This window comes from Ambystoma mexicanum, chromosome 13 (genome assembly GCF_040938575.1).
Source record: "Ambystoma mexicanum isolate Mex_15411 chromosome 13, UKY_AmexF1_1, whole genome shotgun sequence".
Taxonomy (NCBI): Eukaryota; Metazoa; Chordata; class Amphibia; order Caudata; family Ambystomatidae; genus Ambystoma; species Ambystoma mexicanum.
Window position 1 is genome coordinate 210,533,867 of NC_090938.1, and position 19,991 is coordinate 210,553,857.

General features: G+C 43.5%; 1 protein-coding gene across 2 annotated transcripts in view; it reads right to left on the minus strand.

The window, feature by feature from the left end:
* DENND2D (DENN domain containing 2D) overlaps positions 1 to 19,991 on the minus strand; it is a 964,922-nt gene that overhangs the window by 616,808 nt on the left and 328,123 nt on the right. For both annotated transcript variants that reach the window (XM_069633670.1, XM_069633672.1), the window contains exon 3: positions 161 to 273. In XM_069633670.1, the coding sequence (XP_069489771.1) occupies positions 161 to 273 (113 nt within the window). The remainder of the gene's footprint in view (positions 1 to 160; positions 274 to 19,991) is intronic.

Sequence of the window (19,991 nt, forward strand, 5' to 3'; positions counted from 1 at the left end):
GCCTTCTTTCACAAAGGAAAATTGAGAAACTCAAAGCAACACTTTACGGTCCACTTTTCAGAACCTGTGTTGGTGTGCTACTACAGGTGGATACACAGAAAGCAGAGATTACAAAAGAAAGTAGTGCACGAATTCAGAATTGGGTAAAGACAAGGATTACCTGGTGTACTCAGTGAGAGGTGCCCAGACATTGCCATCTGGAAAACAAAATAATGGAATTGCCTTTAAGAGTCTCTCCTCTTCTTCCTTTTGAAATTTCAATAGATTTTCACGCTAAAAATAAAGAACAAAGCGGTAGTTAAAGCCTCAGACCTCGTTTGTGTCTGCATATAAATTGGCTTAACCTGTACATTCACAGCACACCTTATGTCTTTGTTTTACAGTTAAAATGTGGAGTGACTAACAGAATGGACATCAGATGATAAACTAAACAATATGTCTGCATTGCAAGAAAGCCGATGCTCAAAGACAAGAAAACACTGAATCAACCCATTCCTTAGAAACCCTACAGTCCCCTACAGGGACCTACTGATACTCAGTGAAACTTTAAAGGGTAAAGGACAGACTTCTTCTGACATATTTTCTATCACCAGGAGGTGTTCAAGTTAAGGCAATGACTGCAGACCTGTACATGTTACATTATTACTTGACACATAATTGAAGACCTTGATGTTCAAGTTATTCCTCCAAGGCACAATATGCCACTTTCTTGAACAAGGTACTAGCGCGTAAAACCAGTACAGTGATGATAGGCACAATATAAAAGCATAGTGAAAGAAAAGCATAGCAACATGTACGACAGGGAACCTGCTTGGTGCTCCCTGCTCTTGTTTACCATGTGGCCAACCACTGCCACTGATATTACTTGTGTATAACGTATGTAGCTGCCAAGTGCTCCAGTGCTCCTCAGCTAGGGTTGCACTTAAATATCTTATAGATGCACGTGCGCGCACGCTCCCTCTCTCCATACAACTGTATTTAGGACATTAACTATGAAAGTGCTTAGAGAGATCTATAGTCAGCCATCCATATAAATATATTTAAGTATACCTTTTTTTATTGATTTAGCTGAAATATTCAACATTGCAATACATGTTAAAATACAAAATTACATCAATACTTTTTGTTTTTTCACTATATCTTAAAGCATTTATTTTTTGTGTCAAATTAATATCATTACATTATGGTCATGACATGCGATTCAAACCAAAATCATGTACATCAATTTCAAGAGGTATAAAAACTGGAAAACCAGAATAAGATATCAATGACATTTGTATAAATAAAATCGCTTTGATTAATCATGTATCAACATTATTCTCATTTCATATATGCTGCGAAACAAGACATTGCCCATATATGTAAATAAGGAGATGTATCAGTATGAATTTGCTCTTCAGAAGCAATTATAGGTTCTCTGCAATTTTAGAACTTTAAATCCATCCGCTGCAATATATCCACACCTATTTCCAATACAATTTTTCAATTAATTAGATGGTGTGATGTGTACACAAGTCCATAATGTGAATTGATATGTGGCGAGGTTAGGTAATGGAGATATATTTTTAAAAAAAGACAAGAAGGTGCTTGATCCAATATGATTGGTTCAAGAGATTAATTATAATGTCATTCAGTTACATTTTATTTTTAGGCCCTATCCACCTTTGATGATTGGAGGCTTACAAAACTTAAAAGGGGCCACGATGTAGTAAGGGTGTCTTATAGAGGTGAGTTGGCATAGTTATTTATTCACCTCAGCTTTATTTTTTGTATGATTGTTATATGAAACTGGTACACATCACACGACCTTTACAAAATGTATCTTCCCATTACAGATCACTAGGGCTAGACAGGTGAAGTGCAGTCAAAAAGTTCACTGTAGCTATATTTATACCAGTAAAATGTGCAGCTATGTCCGCTCGCCATCTTAGTTCTGGATTCAGTTCTCTCAAATATTGATAGCGATCAGAGATGATCGCTATCAAATTTGGGCAACAGATAACTAGATGATGTAATGTTTCTTTTACAGATGGTTTACAGCAGAAATGACATATTTTGACCAACATTTAGAATTTTCTGTTCAGCTAATAGATCACGAGTTGGCCACAGATTAAATCGAAGGCGCATAATCCCAGATCTGACAGCTAAAGGTGGGCTTTTCACCAGGTATTGCTTTATAAGTCAAAATCTTTTTCCATCAAAATGTTTATACTGTAAGCAGAGTTTTCTGGTCTCAATCCAGTCTGCTATATATATTTTTAACGTAGCTTTTTCAGGATTAGAGGCGAGTAAATCAATAGTGATGTCCGCATTTACGAGAAATCTGCAAATCTGTCTAGTCCACTCCCTAAGAAAAGTGTTTAGTAGAAAACATATACTGAGATAGTGTTTTTAATAAAGTATTACATTTATTTGACATGAGGCACTTTCTAAATAAAACGCATAGTTGCCAATGATATCTAGCACTCCGAGAGATCAGTCCCAGCTCAAAGCATATCCACAGAGCTGGAATGCACTGTGGAAGTTGCAAAACTTGTCACCAGTATTTTGTCTCTGGTTTGTCAAAAAATACAGATGGTAATATCTGCATGGTTTACATTCCATACATCAATACAGGGGTGCATTTTTGAGTGAAATATGTCCAGGCCGGTAGAATAGAAAATGTGCCATATCTCTTGAGGCTGATATGTGATTGAGAAATGTCCGCCATCAGTTTCTGGCTCAATTTCTTTTGATGGCAATCATTCTTGGGGTCTACATCAATTATCATCCCCAAGTAAGTATATTGGCTTACCACCTCTATTGCGACACCCTTCATTGACCAAACCATTTTGTTACGAGACAATTGATTCGATGTACATATAAGAAATTTTGTTTTGTCTAAGTTGATGGTTAACTGGTTTAGATCAATGTATTGAGCTAATGCATTTAACAAAGTCTGAAGTCCCGAAGGTGTTTTGGATATGAGGACTAAGTCGTCAGCATAGAGTAATGCTGTGACTGGTGTGCATCACTGATGATATCTTCAAATATATATTTGATGTCATGGATGACATTTTTTTATATTGCGGAAGCAAGAAAGCACCCCTGTTTGAGCCCCCTCACTGTAGGAATTGATGAGGATAAGAGGCCGTCTGATTTTAACCGAATTTGTATTGAAGTATTCGAGTGTAGAGCGAATATGATATCTAGTAGTGTAGCTGGGCATTCTGCCTTGGAAAGTTTGGCCAAAAGAAGCTGTCTGGACACTGAATCAAACGCTGCGTTAAAATCTACAAACGCAAAGTAGACTGGTTGTTTATTAAGGCATGACTGTGTTTTGATTGTATTGAGCGTTAATAGATTGATAGAAGTGCCCATGCCAGCTATAAAGCCGGTTTGATGGGGATCGCGCTTCTGTTGTAAATCGGACCAGGCATTAAAGCATCGTAAGACTACCCACTTACCTGGGGCATCCAGCAAGGCTATTGGACTGTAGTTTTTGGGATTTGTGCGATCTCCTTTTTTATAAATTGGCACAATCACTGATTTGCACCAAGATATGGGTATAGATTGGTTGAGTATGATGTTTTGAAAAATGTGGTTCCTTATCATAGACCAATGCATTGTGAGGGTTCTGAGCATGCTATTGCTCAGGCCATCTGGCCCGCAGCCCTTGAGCCACTGGACCTTTTAAATTAGATCTTCAATTGTTTCTGATGAGAAATCTAGATCCCAGTCCTTAGCCTGAGGGTAATCATAATTTGTGTTTATAAATTCAGGATCAGCATAAAGTTGGGTGAAATGCTGGAGCCACTGCCATTCCATTACCCCCCCTGGCCTGGCTACTGCTTTGATAATCATGTGCTCTGTTAATTAAGGTCCACGTTTGTGCTGTATTTTTGTTTCGCAGTGATTCCAGAATTTGTTCACTGGCTTTTTGATACATGAGCGTCTGTCTTCCACAAATCCAATTCCTGAAAGTGCACTTCAATTTCACGAGGGCCTTGGTTCGTTCGATGAGGGGTAAATTGAACGCTGCCCTTTTATCTTGTCTAAATTGTGTTTTGCGATTTTTAAGAATAGGATCAAATTGATTTTTATGGTTAAAGGCTGTGGGACCCGCCTTCATCAAGTGACATTTAAATAGGTCTAGAGCTGTCATATAAGTCGGTAGGCAGTTGTTGTAAAAGATGAGAAGTTGTGATAAATTGTTCTCTGTCCAACAAAAATGAAATTTTGCATTGTTTACCATCAATTTTTGCTTGGGCCACGATGTCGTATTTATAGGATGTTTTAGGTCCCATCTCCATGACATAGTGAGCAAATGGTGATTGCTATGGATTTGATTTACAATTGCGAAGTTATCCACAGTATTGAACAAATGTTGATCTACATATATGTAATCAATGATGTTTTTTGAAGGTCCTCTGGACCACGTATGTTGTGGTTGTACATCACTGGGCAATGAACCGTTAAGGATCCTGAAATTCCTTTCAGACATAAATTCAACCCATCTATTAACTTCTTGCAGTTTAGACTTATTAGGCTCAACCAAGCAATTTAGATTAATATCCCCTAGCATTATGATAGCAGATATGTTAGGCGATATTATTACGAGATCTAACAATTGCGAAAGGGCAGTGTAGAATGTATCAGTGAGGCCAGCTGGATTTCTATATATGTTTACTAATGCAATTTCATGTTTTTCAAATTTGATCTTAACTAGCTGTAAGAAATTATTTGGTGCCGCCCATGGGTATATTGAGAAGCCTGAGCTTTTTTTCACAGCTAAAAGGAGACCTGATGTCGGTCTACCTTTCAGAGAGGTCTTAGCTGGGAGTGAACGAAGATTGTGATCATTCCATGTCTGAGTATGCGTCTGCCAGGTTTCTTGGAAAGCCACTGTCATAATTATTTATTGAGCTATTGAAGGCAGATTGAAGATGCGAGTAGCCACGGGTATTCCATGAAGCTAGGTTTATTTGTTTTGTTTGACAACCCCTTGAATGTTATGCTTGAACAGAAATGGAGTTGGTTAATGTTGTTCTTTAGTCATACGCACATCTTTCACCAATGCCGGGGGAATTGCATTATTTGGGCCCGAGTTTCTTTGGCATCCGGGTCCTGTGCAACAATGAATCCAAGCCTGAATAAATCCATCTTGGATTTCCATATTGTGTTAAGCCCCACGCCCAAAGGTATCCACAGACGTACAATGGATAGGTCTTCGTCTTTCAGGAATTCCACTTGTCCAATATCTAATGAGGTAATATCTTGCAGCTCTGGAAGGTCAGTAAAAATGTTCACGAATCATATTTTGGATGCGGTGAAGAGCAACATTTCATTATTAGAGTGTGGCCTTGTGGCACCCTTTTTTTGATGTTATAGTTGTTTGATTATGATCTCTGCATCCAACTCTAGTAGCCTCATTTGATTTTGGTAGTTCTCTCTTTTCTGTGGGGGGTTGACTAATTAATTGTCTAATTGCAATGGAATTAGTAAGTGCTGATCATTCATATGATCATCTGCCTCTGCAATTGTCTTTTGTTGTGTGTCTGGTTTCTTGGTGGTTGTGTTAGAGGCTGAGTTGTTGTTTTTAAAATGCAAATCAAGATACGCATCTACAGCTTTTCTTATGTCACTGCACCTTGAATCAAATTGCAGATCTTTACCTAGTGGGTTTTGTACACTCATGACTGGATTTGTCTTTTTCATGTTATGCTGTGTGTTTTTTGGATTCACTGGAGTGTCAGAATGGTCTTCGATAGCAGCAATGAGTTGGTTTAAGGGTGCAAAGAGGAGGCACTATCATTGCTCAACTGTCTAGGTAACAGTTTACTTTTTTCTGTTTTTTCAGTGATAGAAATCCGTTGAGAGTTTACAGTTTGCACAATTCTTTGTTTTGAATTTTTTAATTTGTGTAGTAGATTCTGCCTACATATTTGAGGTCCTTTTTGGGTTAGTCTAAAATCCGAGGTTGCTTGTGTTCTTATCTCGACATTTTTATCTAGAAAAATATCAAAGTGCTCGGGGACCAAAGATGGTGAGTGCACATCTTAGTCTTGTTTGTGTTGCTCCAAGCTGATCCAAGACTAATTTCTTTGTACAATGGGATCTGGGCAACCCAAATCAGTCACTTGGCAAATCACTTGTTCTATTTGAGTGAAGAGCTAATGGTATTGATATTGGTTTCACAATAGTCAAGGGAGATGGCTTTACCGGGTGAGAGGGATTGTTGCTAACAATTTCCGTATGGACATTTACAAAATTATTTTTATGTTCTTTTGCTTTCATTTCTTCTGCAATCCATTCAGTAATTTGTTCAATTTGTTTCGATTGAGCTGAGAGCTTGTAGTTTAAGGTTTCGTATAATTTGAATAAACTATTAATAGTAGTATTTATTGCAGCTAAAGTGATCTCTAACATGGTAGGCTGGGAAAATCCCAAAGGTCGCCCATGTGACATTATCCGCTTTCGAGGAGTGGGTTGAATTTATGAGATTGAGAGGGCTTGTAATGTCTCTGGAGCATTCATGTTTTGAAGCAGATGCTTGTTTTGGACTTGTTAAATCTAAAGCACTGGAATGACAAACGCTTGCGTGTATTGACAGATCTGAAATTAGATGGCTAGTATTGAGACTTTCATCTACTAGTCCTTGTATTGGGACTTCGGATGGAGGCATCCGCGGTGGGACGATGGTAGTCCCTAGCAGGGTTTCGTCTGAGACAGCTTGAACAGAAATGGGCGCAGGTATTGTTAATAATTGTGGAGACGTGTGAGGTAAGCAAGGTAAACAAGGTACAGGCGTATTAGATGCACTCTCGGGTTTGCTAGTTGGGGTGCTTTCAATTCCAACACGCCCAATTTTGTAGAGGATGCGGATTTAGGCGGTGTGGCCACAAATTTCAAAGTAAATAGCCTAAAAACAAGCACATAGAAATATATATATATATATAAGGTGATTATGGTTAAGTTGCTGTTTCCATAGGAAGAGCACTATTTTGGTGGCTTATAATTCCGCTCCCGGGCGAATCCTCCCCAAACTTTGCAAAAAAAGTATATGGGCCACTCTGAATGTTTTTTGCAAAGTTTGGTGATGTTTGGTCCGGGGGGGGAAGTTTTAGGGGGGGGGTCCCAATACATCTTTTTTTCCCATAGACTAAATGGGGGAAAAAGTTTGCGCACGCTCACAGGCCAAGGCACTGGACGGATTTTCACCAAATTTGCGCCAGGGGCAAGGGCTTGGTCCCGAAAGCGTGCTTTTGTAAATTTGGTGACAATCCGTAAAGTTTCCTTTAAAACGACCAAAAAGTATGGCTCAAAAAATTAGTGATATCTATATCCGCTCCGTGGTCAAACTTCCCTGTTCGCTCCGCGGACAAGATACCGATTGGCTAAGGGGCTGGCGTCATGATCGCTGACACACGACGTGGTGCTGGCCACAACCACCACAGCATATCACACCCATTGTGGCTTGTAACTTCACTGCATATACATTTGGTCTTGGGCGCATGGCCTTTGGCCATGCGCCCAAGACTCTAGGCCCTCCCCACAACCACCCGATTGATGTTCGATACTACAGGTGTATCTATAGCTGTGATATGCTGCAGTGGTTCTGGCCAGAGCCTAGAGTCTTGGGTGTAAGGCCATAGATATTTGAATGTATGGGTGTGCAGTATATAAAACCCATAGTGGTTTATAACTCCAGTGCTTATAACTTTCTTCTTGGGTGCATGGCCTTCGGCCATTCATCCACGATTGTACACCCTCCCCACAACCATCTGATCGATAAGCGCTACTACGGGTGTATCCATTTGATGTAATATGCTGCTGTGGTTGTGGCTAGGGCCTAGAGTCTTGGGTGCATGGCCAAAGGCCATGCACGCATGAACAAACTTATAAGCACTGCAGTTATAAGTCACAATGGTTGTGTTATGCTGCAGTCGTTGTGGCCAGGACCTAGAGTTTTGGGTGCATGGACAAAGGCCATGCACCCAAGACTATAGTGATAAGCACTGAGGTTATAAGTCAGCATGGGTGTTATGTGGTGCAGTGGTTGTGTGTACGACCTACAGTCTTAGGTGCATGGCCACAGGCCATGCACCTAAGACCAAAGTTATAAGCAGTGAAGTTATAAGGCACCATGGTTTTGATATGCTGCGATGGTTGGGGGTAGGACCTACAGTCTTGGTTGCTTGGCCCGAGGGTGTAGGTCATAGGTTATACATTCAAGACTCTAGGCCCTGCCTATAGCCACTGCACCATATTACTGCCATAGATCATATGTATAGACTCGAATATGAATGACATGTGTGAAATTATACTTACGGTTTACTGCGTTGAGATTCAATATATTTCTGACATGACTTTAGTACTTTGCGGAAATATTCTTTTTTAATTTCTGTGATAAAAGAAAAGGGCATGTTAGTGTTTGTATTTTATAAAGACTTATTACATTGTATAATAGACATTTTAGCTTTTTTTTTTACCCTCATTTAGTTTACAAACCACTGCATTTTGCTCAGTTTCTGTGTTTGTTTTTCAAATCCTTGAGTCTGGGGGGAAAAAAATCCTTGTCGGATTAAAAGAAAACCTTTCTTTGCTATGCTACAAACCTTTTCTTTGTTTCCTTTGAGTGTTCACTTGTTGTTTCTGATTAATGTTATGTATGTTGGCTTGTTGCAGATTTATTAAATAGTTAGATACCTGTTGGTGTATTCCAACTGTGTAGTTTTTGTTATGGATCTGTGGTATTCATTTATCTGTGTAGTTGTTAAACACTCTTGGACAGTTAGATACCTGTTTGAGTATTCTAACTGTTTATAGTCTTTTATTTTAATTTTTGTTAATGTTGAAGTACACATTAGTTATTACATTTTGGCTTCAAGAAAATTAAATACGCGTTTGTAAGATTTACTGGTAATCTCTGCTCTAGAGTAATGGTACTATCATTACATTCAAACCATCCACATTTCTTTTTAATATATAGTGACCTGCATTGGTTGTGGCTCCTGCGTTGTAGATTATACCTATTGTTGAGAAGGCTTTCTTACCAAATGACACTTGACTGTGTGTGAATCCAGTCAGCTTGCAGTTGTTTTTGGTACCATCTGCATTGTAACGTAGAAGCATTAGTATTATGTAGTTATTATGTGTTTGTATCAGTAAGGTGGAGCGATTATCTGAATTGCAGATAGTACATAATCTGCCATGGTTTGCATTCTGAAGAAGTTGCTGAAATGGTATGGATTCACAATTAGGTATGGATACATACACAAATTGCTCATTTGGTATTTGTTCTTGTGTCACATTGTTTCAGAGTGCTTGTTGTTTCCACATGTATGAAATCTGGAAAATTGCATTTATAGGTATGTTTTTGTTTTCTAGTACTTGTAGTAAGTACATTAGAAATTCTTGTGGATCTTCTTGGGGGTTTATAGTGAATCTCACCATTCCAGCACAGTAGTCCAATTCTTGTCTTATTCCGTGAACACTATACGTGTTGTCAGGATTATTTGTTGCGCTTCTATGAATGACTAACATTTGCAAACACAATTGGTCTGTACTGTGCAAGTAAATGTTAACAATTGGAGGCAATTGAAATAGAATATTCATTGCTAGGTTTGCGTAGCAACTTACACCAGTTTCATTTGAAAATTTGAATGGACCAGATAGTTCTGTCTCCGAGTGATTTTTTCGTAGTTTCTGTTCCTTCTTTGAAGAAGTACCTGATTTACTTTCCTTAATAGGTTCTTCTTTGTTTGTGGTAATTGATGAAGTGTTAGCTTCTTTTGTTTTCTTTGCAGGATTTGCCGTCAAATTCTGTTGCATTTCTGTTTGAAATAGTTTTCTTTTACACGTTTTCCTTTTTCTGCAACAGGATACGAGTTCAGATGGGGGGTGTACAGTGAACGCAGTCTATTGTATTCTAAAATGCAAGGAATATCAGCATTCACTTTACTTGCATCGAAGTTGATTAGAAATAGACCGTCAAGTGTACGTAAGCGTGATAGTGCTACGTAGCTCATGCCTTCTTTAAAGACTGTGTTTCCTATATCTATCAACTCTATGTCTAGGGTAAGACCTTGGGATTTATGAATGGTGACTGCATATGCAAGAGTTAGAGAAAATTGTTCTCTACGTACATACATGTCTTTGAAGAGAAGGAATCGAGCTGTTGAGCGCCCTATCCTTTTCACTTCTGAAAGTTTGTCAAAGCGAATATTGACAAACTGAATTTTTTTGTCACGTGGGTCTGTTTGAAAGCCAACAACTGTACCCAGTGCCCCATTAACTAGCCCTTGCCCCACGTCAAGGTTACGTTTAAGCATTACTCTACAATTTAAGGATAATTTTAATATTTTTTCCAACCCAGCTGTGTTGGAGATTTACCAGGTTACTCACTGTAGTGACCACCTTACTCCTAGTCCATAGTCCCCTTTCCTCCATACATCTCTCCGTCCTGTGGGACAGGACCGGAACACTTTGTAAAAAGCATCCACATTTTTTTCAAAAATGTGTTCCTCCTCTCTTTCCTGCGCGGGGCCCGGCACGCAGCCGTAACCCCGCCCACCTTGGCTCCGCCCTGCGCATCGCCCATCAGTCCTTTTCTATCGCAGGGTCAAAGACCCATTAGCAATAACAGAGGAACCTTATTAGAGGGGACGGCGGGCTGGCGTATGGAGGAAAGGGGACTATGTACTAGGAGTAAGGTGGTCACTACGGTGAGTAACCTGGTAATACTCCTACGTCTCGTCCCCTTTCCCCCATACTTATGGGAGATTCCCAAGCACTCCTTACAGGAACTATGGGTGGATGGAAATACCCCTTACTGAAACAGGTTCTTCAGCGCAGCCTGGCGGTACTGAGCGTCAGCTCTAGAGCTCATATCGAGGCAGTAATGTTTACAGAAAGCAGATGGGGAGGCCCAAGTAGCCGCTTTAGCGATGGACTCCCTGGGAACATACTTATGAAAAGCAAACGCGGCTGCCTTGCCTCGCACCTGGTGTGCATGGATACCTTTAGGAGGTTTCAACTTTTGGACGGTGAAAGATTCCGTGATACAGGCGGCAATCCATCTGGAAATAGATGCCTTAGACGCCGGCCTGCCCTGAGGGTTACTGAAGGTCACAAAAAGTTGGGAAGAACTCTGAATCTCGGAAGACCTGTCCAGGTAGAACTTAAGAGCTCTTCGGACATCCAGGCAGTGTAGAACCCTTTCCGCCTCCGAGGCAGGGTTCGGAAAAAAGACCGGAAGGGAAATCGACTGATTCAGATGGAATTCGGTCACTACCTTTGGTAGGAAAGCTGGGTTCGTCCGAAGGACTACCTTGTCCTTGTGAAAGACCAAGAAAGGATGCTCCACCGACAATGCCTGGAGCTCACTCACTCTCCTCGCTGATGTAACGGCGACCAGAAAGGACACTTTCCAGGACACGTACTTAAGGTCAACCGTAGCCATTGGCTCAAAGGGTTTATGGCACAGCGCCGTAAGGACTACATTTAGGTCCCAAGGCGGGTACGGCCTACGAACCGGAGGGTAGATGCGTGTCAAGCCAGCAAAATGTCTCTTCACCACCGGGTTAGTTAAAGAATAAGAACACCGGTCTATAGAGAGGTAAGCGGAAACAGCTGAGAGATAAGTCCTGCAAGACAGAACATGAACCCCTGACTCCGCCAGGGAGTATACGAAGAACAGCACCGTGTCAATCGTTGCCACCCTCGGGTCCAATTCTTTCTCCAAACACCAATGACAGAACCTGAGCCATTTACTCTTGTATTGGGATCTGGTCGAGGGTTTCCTGGCTAGCTGGATAATGCGCATGTTATCCGCAGACAAACCCAAACGCTCTAGAGACGTGAACTCAGGCACCATGCCGCCAAGTTGAGCGATTGTGGGGAGGGGTGCCACATCTGCTGTTCCCCTTGGTGAAGAAGATCGGGAGTTACTGGTAACCTGATCGGCGGACACACCGACAGGTGTTGAAGTTCTGAAAACCAAAACCTGGCCGGCCACCACGGAGCTATCAGTAGAAGAGAACAGTTGACAGAGCTCTTCAACTTCCAAATTGCTCTATGAACTAGGGGAAGAGGCGGGAAGGCGTAAGCTCTCATGTTGTGCCATGGAATCTCGAGTGCGTCCCCCAGAGAGAATGCTCCCAGCCCCCCTCTGGAGGCGTACTGAGGAAGCTTCTTGTTTACCGCCGTGGTGAAGAGGTCCACCTCCGGTGTGCCCCAACATGAGAAAATCCATGAGAGGATCTCCGCCTTCAACTCCCACTCGTAGCTGACCACTGTCCGCCGGCTGAGGGCATCCGCAGTGACAGTCAGCTGGCCCAGGATGTGCACTGCAAGCAGCCAGACCCCATGAAGCACGGCCCACTCCCAAATCTGGATGGACAGGTCCACAATAGGGGGAGACTTTGTTGCCCCTTGCTTGTTTATGTAATACATTGATACCACATTGTCCGTTCTTATGCGGACCACCTTGTTGGCAATGAGCGGTCTGAACGCCTTGAGCGCCAGAAAAATCGCCAGAAGCTCCAAATGATTTATGTGCAGGAGCTTGTCCTGAGGCGACCAGAGGTCCGAGACCTGAAGAAGATCTAACGTCGCACCCCACCCCAAAAGGGAGGAGTCTGTCGTGATCGTCACCATGGGGGCTGGGTCCTGGAACCCCGCGCCCACTGACAGGTTGCTGAGAGATGACCACCAGTCCAGGTCCACTCTCATGGAATCCGGAATCATTATCCGCTTGGAATCCGGGTCCACAGCCTGACGCCAGGAACACCGGAGAGCCATCTGGGTCCGCCTCCTTTTGAGATGAGCAAGAGGAAGAGCCAGTACACACGAGGCCATGAGGCCCAGAAGCCTCTGGAACCACCAGGCCGACATGCTCTCTGACTGCGCAAACAACTGACACATGGCCAACAGATCCGCCATTCTGTCCCCGGTCAGATACACTTGGCAGTCGATCGTGTTCCAACGAAAACCCAGGAAAGTCAGGTCCTGTGAGACCGTCATGGAGGATTTCCGCCAGTTCACAGACAGCCCAAGATGGAACAGGAGCTGAAGGAGAGACTGGAGGTTGCCCGCTGCTGCCAACGGACAAGGGCTGCCTAGGAGCCAGTCGTCCAAATAGGGATACACATGGATACCCTGGAGACGAAGATAGGCTGCAATCACCGACATCATCTTCGTGAAGACACGCAGCGCCGAACTGAGGCCAAAAGGAAGCACCCGAAACTGGAAGTGCTCCTCTCCCAAAGAGAAGCGGAGATACCTCCTGTGTGGATTCCAAATCAGGATATGCATGTACGCATCCTGAAGATCCACCAGGCGGAGCCAATCGCCCATCTGCAAAGAGGAGCGAATCTGGCCGGGCGTGATCATCTTGAATTTCTCTTAGGAAAAGATTGAACTGGGAAAGGTCTAGGATGGTGCGCAGGCCAGCCTGGTTGGGTTTGGGCACCATAAACAGCCGGGAGTAGAAGCCCTCCCCTCGCTCCCCAAGGGGAACGGGTTCCACAGCTCTGAGGTGCAGAAGTTTCTGAACCTCGGCCTGGAGGGAGGGTGAGCCCGACAGCTGAAAAAGGAGGGTTGAGGGGTAGGGTAGGGGGTAAAGGTAAGCGGAAGCCCGCTCGAGCGACTGACAAGACCCATCTGTCTTCTGTGATGGCCTGCCACGCTTCCCAATGAGACGCAATGCACTCTCCCACCGGGATCTCGTGCGAGCGCGGAAAACCCTCATTTGGCAGGCTTATCGGTGGCAGTGCCACCTGAACCTGATGAGGAGGCTGAGGAGTGGGAGAAAAACCGCGTACGCTGTTTTCTACGGTGGTTATTCCCCGCAGGAGTATCCACTCTGCGAGATTTGCGGTCGAGGAAGCTCCTAAAACCAGAGGAAGGTTGACTTTGCGACAACGGCCTTTGAGGCTTGAAAAGAGCTTTAACCAGAACAGACAATGATTTAGCCGTCTGAGTGCTATCTTTGGTTTTGGTGAGCTCTACATCAGTAGAAGAGTGAAAAAGCTCCTTACCATCAAATGGAAGGTCCAGAACCTTGTCTTGCGCCTCCTTCGAGAACTTAGTGGCATGCAGCCACACTTGCCGCGAGGTATCAACCCCAAGCATCAGACCCCGAGCCGAGGTGTCTACGTGATGAGCCGCAGCCTCCAGGAGATCCTGGGCCAAGACCCTGGCATCGGAAAGGCCCCCTATGAAATCCTCTAATTTCTCGACCGGAATGTGCTCCTCAAACTCCGACAGACCTCTCCACATCCTCATGTTGGCTCCCGCCAAAATCAATTCTGCATTGGCCTGCCTGAGCTGTAAGGCCGAATTGGCAAAGATTTTCCTCCCTAGGGAGTCCAGGAGCTTGTCCTCCTTTCCCAGGACCGGAGTAGCCGTCACGGAGGAGGATGCTGCAGGCCTGGATTGCAACGTAGGCGCAGCCACCACTGTGGAGGAGGGAGGCGGACAAGACAAGGCCACTTCTTCCGAAGAATGCAGCCTGTACCTCGCGTCAATCTTTTTATTGACAAAAAGTCCCGAGTGTGGCTTTTCCAAACTCTTCGGACCTCGGCCAGGACGTCGCCCTGCAAGAAAAGGCCGGTACGCTCCAAAGGAGACAAGGTGAATGCCCCAGAAAGCACGCCGTCCTGCGGAGCAGGTGCTACGGCACCGGAACATCTAAGAAACTCATCATGTCCAGCACCCGGTCATGGAAAGCTCTGATAGAGCGGGGAAGGTCCTCGTTGTCCTGATCGCCTTGAGGGTCATCTGACAGGTCAGGATCCTGCTGAGCCGCGTCAGGCACTGCCTTGTCCACTGGGGACAATGGTGGCAAAGGCAGAAGCGCAGGGGGGGCACCACAGGCAAGGTAGGCCCCGGCGGGACCACCGGCGGAACGGGTGGAGCCGGAGGCACGGGTGGACATAACTCCTTGAAAAGCCCTTTGAAATATTCCCTCATGGGGTTGGTGCGCATAAGCGCTTAAAATTTACCGAAAAAGGCGTTCTCAGGAGATTGTTTCGGTACCTGAGGAGGTCTCTCATGAGGTGGACAAATCCAGGGACGTAACGGGGAAGGGTGCCACACCGGCCCCTCCACCGACGTATCCACATAAAATCAAGGGAGCTGCCCGCGCGGGCAACATAACATTGTGCGGAAGAGGCATCCGGGCGTTCCAATCATAAACTGCCCGGTAAGGATGCGCACAAGGGACCTTAGATTCACCTGAAGGACCGAACCCTACACCAGGGGCCGATGGCGTAGTTGTAGGGGTAGTACCTAAAATGGCCGACCGTGGTCGTGGCGGGAACGGCTGCCATTTTGTCCTCATCTGAGGGGAACTGCAGCACGTGAGGAAGTGAGGCAGGGGTCCCCGTCGATGGATCAGGGGTCTTAATTTTAGCCTTAACGTAAGGAACCTCGGCAGAGCCGGTACTATGAGGCCTGGAATGTTTCTGCGACATACCAACCGCCAACTGAGCCTTCGAAGGAAGGACCTCGGCACTGCCGGTAAAAGAAGAAACTTTCTTCCTTGCCCCCTCAAAAGATCTGGTGTCACCACAAGAGCAGGAACGGTGAGCAACCGCTTTCACCGACAGGGCCTTGCCCGGCCCCTCAGAACTGTTGGTAGCCTTAGCCTCTGTACGAGGGACCTCGGACCTAGACCCGGTAGAAGCCTTATCGGCACGGGCCTCGAACATCCGTTCGGTAACCTCAAGCCCAGCCAAGACCTCGGGGCGCACCCCGGTTTTGTCTTTGAGGTAAGCCGAAAGAGCGGCCTCAGAGCAAGCTCCGGTACCCCACGACTCAGTAGAACTGGGTCTAAAAAACAGCCTCCACAGGAGGGGCCTCGGAGCGTACTCCGGTGAACACAGGCCCCTTACTGAGACCCTCGGAGAAAACAACGGTAGAATTATTAGGCCCGACATGCACCTCAGGGCGAACCCCAGTAACAGAGCGATCAACGCCCCTCCCGGCCCGAGAGGAACCCGGAAAGGTATCCCCCGGCCGGGGTGCTCTGAAAAGTACAGAACTGACCGGGTGTTTTTTCTTCTCGTCGATGAACACCTGAAAATGCGAAGGAGGAGTTTGTCCGAACACCACCTCCCACCGCTCCAACCGACGTGGAAGTGCCCGGACCGAAAGGGAGTCACAGTAAAAACAGGAGTCCCAACGGTGTTCCGGACCCAAACACTCTAAACAAAGAGGATGGGGATCCGCCCTCGCGAAGCGACGGTGACACGATGAACAGTCTGGAAAATCTAGTTTAAACGACATAGACAGACTAGTAAACGAACGCTAGCGAGAGCCAGAGAGGAAAACAGTGAAGAAAGTCTTCCGAGGATGCAAGTGCGTCCGGCCCCGATCGTGCGGAGAAAAGGACTGATGGGCGATGCGGAACCAAGGTGAGCGGGGTTACGGCTGCGTGCCGGGCCCCGTGCAGGAAAGAGAGGAGGGACACATTTTTGAAAAAAATGTGGATTATTGTTACAAGTGCTCCGGTCCCGTCCCACAGGACGGAGAGATGTCCCATAAGTATGGAGGAAAGGGGACGGGATGTAGGAGTATGAATTTTCTAAGGTATTTAGTCTTGTTGTGGCTTGCTGACACATGGGTAGTGTCATACCACGTACGTCCAGTTTGTCTGTGGAGCAAATTTCCATTATTGGTTGCATTTCTTTATTTAACATTGTTTCATTGAATTTGAAAGAGCTTGCAAGAGTTGGCATTAAGGCCATACAATTGTCATTTTTGTGCGCTAATTGTTCCATAACATCAGTAGCACATGCGTTATCGCCATAATGTGCATCAATGTGCCGGTTTTTCAATATTGCTTGTGCTTCTTGACATAGTACACCAACTGTAACACTTTTTAAAATGTTGGCGTAACTGAGATCTGCAGATTGACGCATGTTTTCTGTTAATTCTCTGCATTGGAAATGTTGCCAAAGGTTGTCATTTCCTATGCTGCCAACAGTTTTACGTCAGTTTGTGTCCTAAAGTTTTAAAAATAGGTTCACCTTTCACTGGTGTCAATTGTAGATATCCGAAAACGATAATGTGTTTCCCTGCAAAGAGTTCTTCGTAGTTTGTTGTTTGTTTTAAGTACTTCTTGCAATCTGAGGTGAATCAAAGCCAACATTAGGTTGGACACCATGCTCACTTCATCCATTAGTAGCATTTTCATTCGTTTTAATACTCTGCGTAGTTCCATTGCAGCTTCTGCAGAAAGTTTGTAATAGTCTAATTTGTTTTAGTGTTCTACTGGAAGGAGTAGTAATCGGTGTAAAGTGACACTGCATATATTGTAGGCAGCTAAACTTGTGGGGGCAGTTACAACAGTTGACAGTTTGTTGTCTGTCAATTGTTGAAGGAATTTGCTGATGATTTTGATTAAAAAAAAAAATCCTGACCATTGACGTACAGCAGTATAGGTTTGTAATTTTGGCAGGTACATTCTTTATTTCCGTGTACACCATGTGCAATTTATTTAGTTACTTCTTCAAAAATGGTGTGCTGATCTTTGTTAAGTTTTGATTGTAGTATAGTTAAGTCTTCTGTATCTTTTTCATAGTGACACATGGTGTTTTCCACTTCTGTCATAGCTAATTCTGCCTCATTTGCTATTATTGGCTGTCCTAGTGGTTCTTGACCCCCTGTTACAGAAGGTTGACTACTGTCGGAAGTGTCCTTATCTAGTTGGGCCTGAAGTTCTTCTTCGTGTTGCTGTTCATTGTGCAACATTGTTTTGTAGTGCGTAAAGTTCACATCGGTGATAGTGCTTTCATTTGCTTTGAAAGCGTCTTCATAGCAGTCATAGTTATCTAGTATCTCTTCCTCTTTTCTCCATGGTTTAAAATGTTGTAGCAGGGACATGTAACATAGTTCTTTCTGTTGAGGAGTTTTCAATGACAATTTCACATGATTAATTAAGCTTCGTTTGGTAAGTTTCACTAAGCTGCCTTCACAATCTGTCACTCTATATCTACCTTTGTTTTCATCGGGTTTTACATTATTTTTGTATGCAAAGTTTTGAGCTATGTGGTGTAGACACATGGTTTCCAAAGTGGTACTCCTGTTTGGGTAGTATATGTCTAGTAAATTGTTTTTTAAAATGTCGTGGCTGTTGGGATCATTTTTGGCAATTGTTTCTATGTCCTCATATGATTTGAGAACTCTTTTTTTTTGGGATTTAGCAGGACCAAGACTTAGCCATACTATGTTTTCTGATTTTCCATACAAAGCAGTACCGGTTAAACGATCTGCAGCTTCATAGGCGCCACATTCTCTATGAGAGAGCATTTTTATGCCTAGGCTGTACAATTTCTGAGATATATTTCTGAAATAGTGTTTTGTCTGATGATAGGTCATTCCAGAGGTCTTGCAGCTCTGTTTTTTCTGCTTTTGTTAAGTAGGCTGTAACATATTGTGCAACTGCAGTGGAATTGTCTGCAATGTATTGCACATCTATGTTTGCATTCCATAAGATGGCAATTATTGCATTGTAATCATTGATATATTTTGATTCTTCTGTTCTTTTGATGTAATACGTGTTCTTAGGTGATTTACCTATAACACTATGTTGAACTGAAGACATAAGTTGTTCACTTCACCGATTTCTGTAACTGGTCAAGGGAAACCAAAGCAGCATTTGGTGTAGTATTTCCCTTTGCTTTTGTATTTGCAACGACAATATTTGCCACATTTGTGTCTTTGAAATTGTAAAATCTGCCTATGAAGGTCACGATGTGTCCTTTGTGAAGGGATTTCACAAGTGACATATTTTTGGATGAACTGCAAAACAGTGGCATCACTGTCCTGACCAAATTTAGGTGCACCTTTGATCCATAAAAGCATGTGAATATGTGGTGCTCCTCTGGCTTGGTATTCTTTTCTCCAAAAGAAGTGTAGCACTTCTCCGAGGGGAGGAACAGTTTTATTACAAATAAAGTGTAGCATAGCAATGAATAATGATGGAAATATCTTGACACATCAGGATCTAGAGAGCAAAGTTCTCCAGGTGTTAGTGTAACTATGTTGTTTGATGCGTAGGAAATCATGTAAATCTTCCCATGCATACTCTGCACAACTTAATGTAACAAACCAAGTGGGTGGTCCAAAGTTTCTGATCATTCAACGTACATCTCCGTGCCATCGGAAGCAGTATTCTTTCATACCACGCATGTTTGCAAACAGATTTGTTATACTTAATTGTAAAAACTCATCTTTTTCTTGCACTTTTTGTATTAATTGCGTAGCTGACATATTATGAAAGTGGGTTCCAGATTTCAATATGTGTGCAACTCCGTACCATAGGGTTGCTAGTTCACTTTCAAAGAGTACAAGGAATACGTATTCCACATTTTGTCTAAATCTGGGATCTTGAGAATACATTTGTAATGAGCGGTATTCTGATGCCGTAATCTGAGTGGGTCTATCATCATATCTTCCTCCTTTGCCAGTAGGAAATAGCAGTGGAAAAGCACATGCTTCTATACTTTTTTCGCATATGCTCATTGGTGACCCTTTGGTTTGTCGCATTTAATAAGATTCTAGTGCATCATTTATGCTCTCATTAGAGTGCAATGGATGAATTGTGTAATGGTCCAAAAGAGTGCATACTGCAGCAGGATCCAGAAGTTCAAATTGACCAGTTTATGATGACTCTTGAATTATTTCAGTTGTTTCCCTTAAAGTTTGTTCAATATTTATTTCTTTGTAGTATTCGTTATTGTCTTTCAGATACTGCAAGGCTTGTCTAACTTTATGTAAGTCCACGAGTTGTTGCCAATTTTTTTTGTCTGGTACACCATTTACTAAGACAATTAAAGAATGCTCTATTGGATGTTGCCCTCCTAGAGTGTGCACATTTTCTTGTCAGATCTAATGGCAAATAAACTACTTTGCCACGAATGCCTTTCACCAATTCAGAGGAAGGTAATTTTGCTGTTTTTGGTTGAAGGCGTATTATTGCTCGAAATGGATGAACTGTTTGA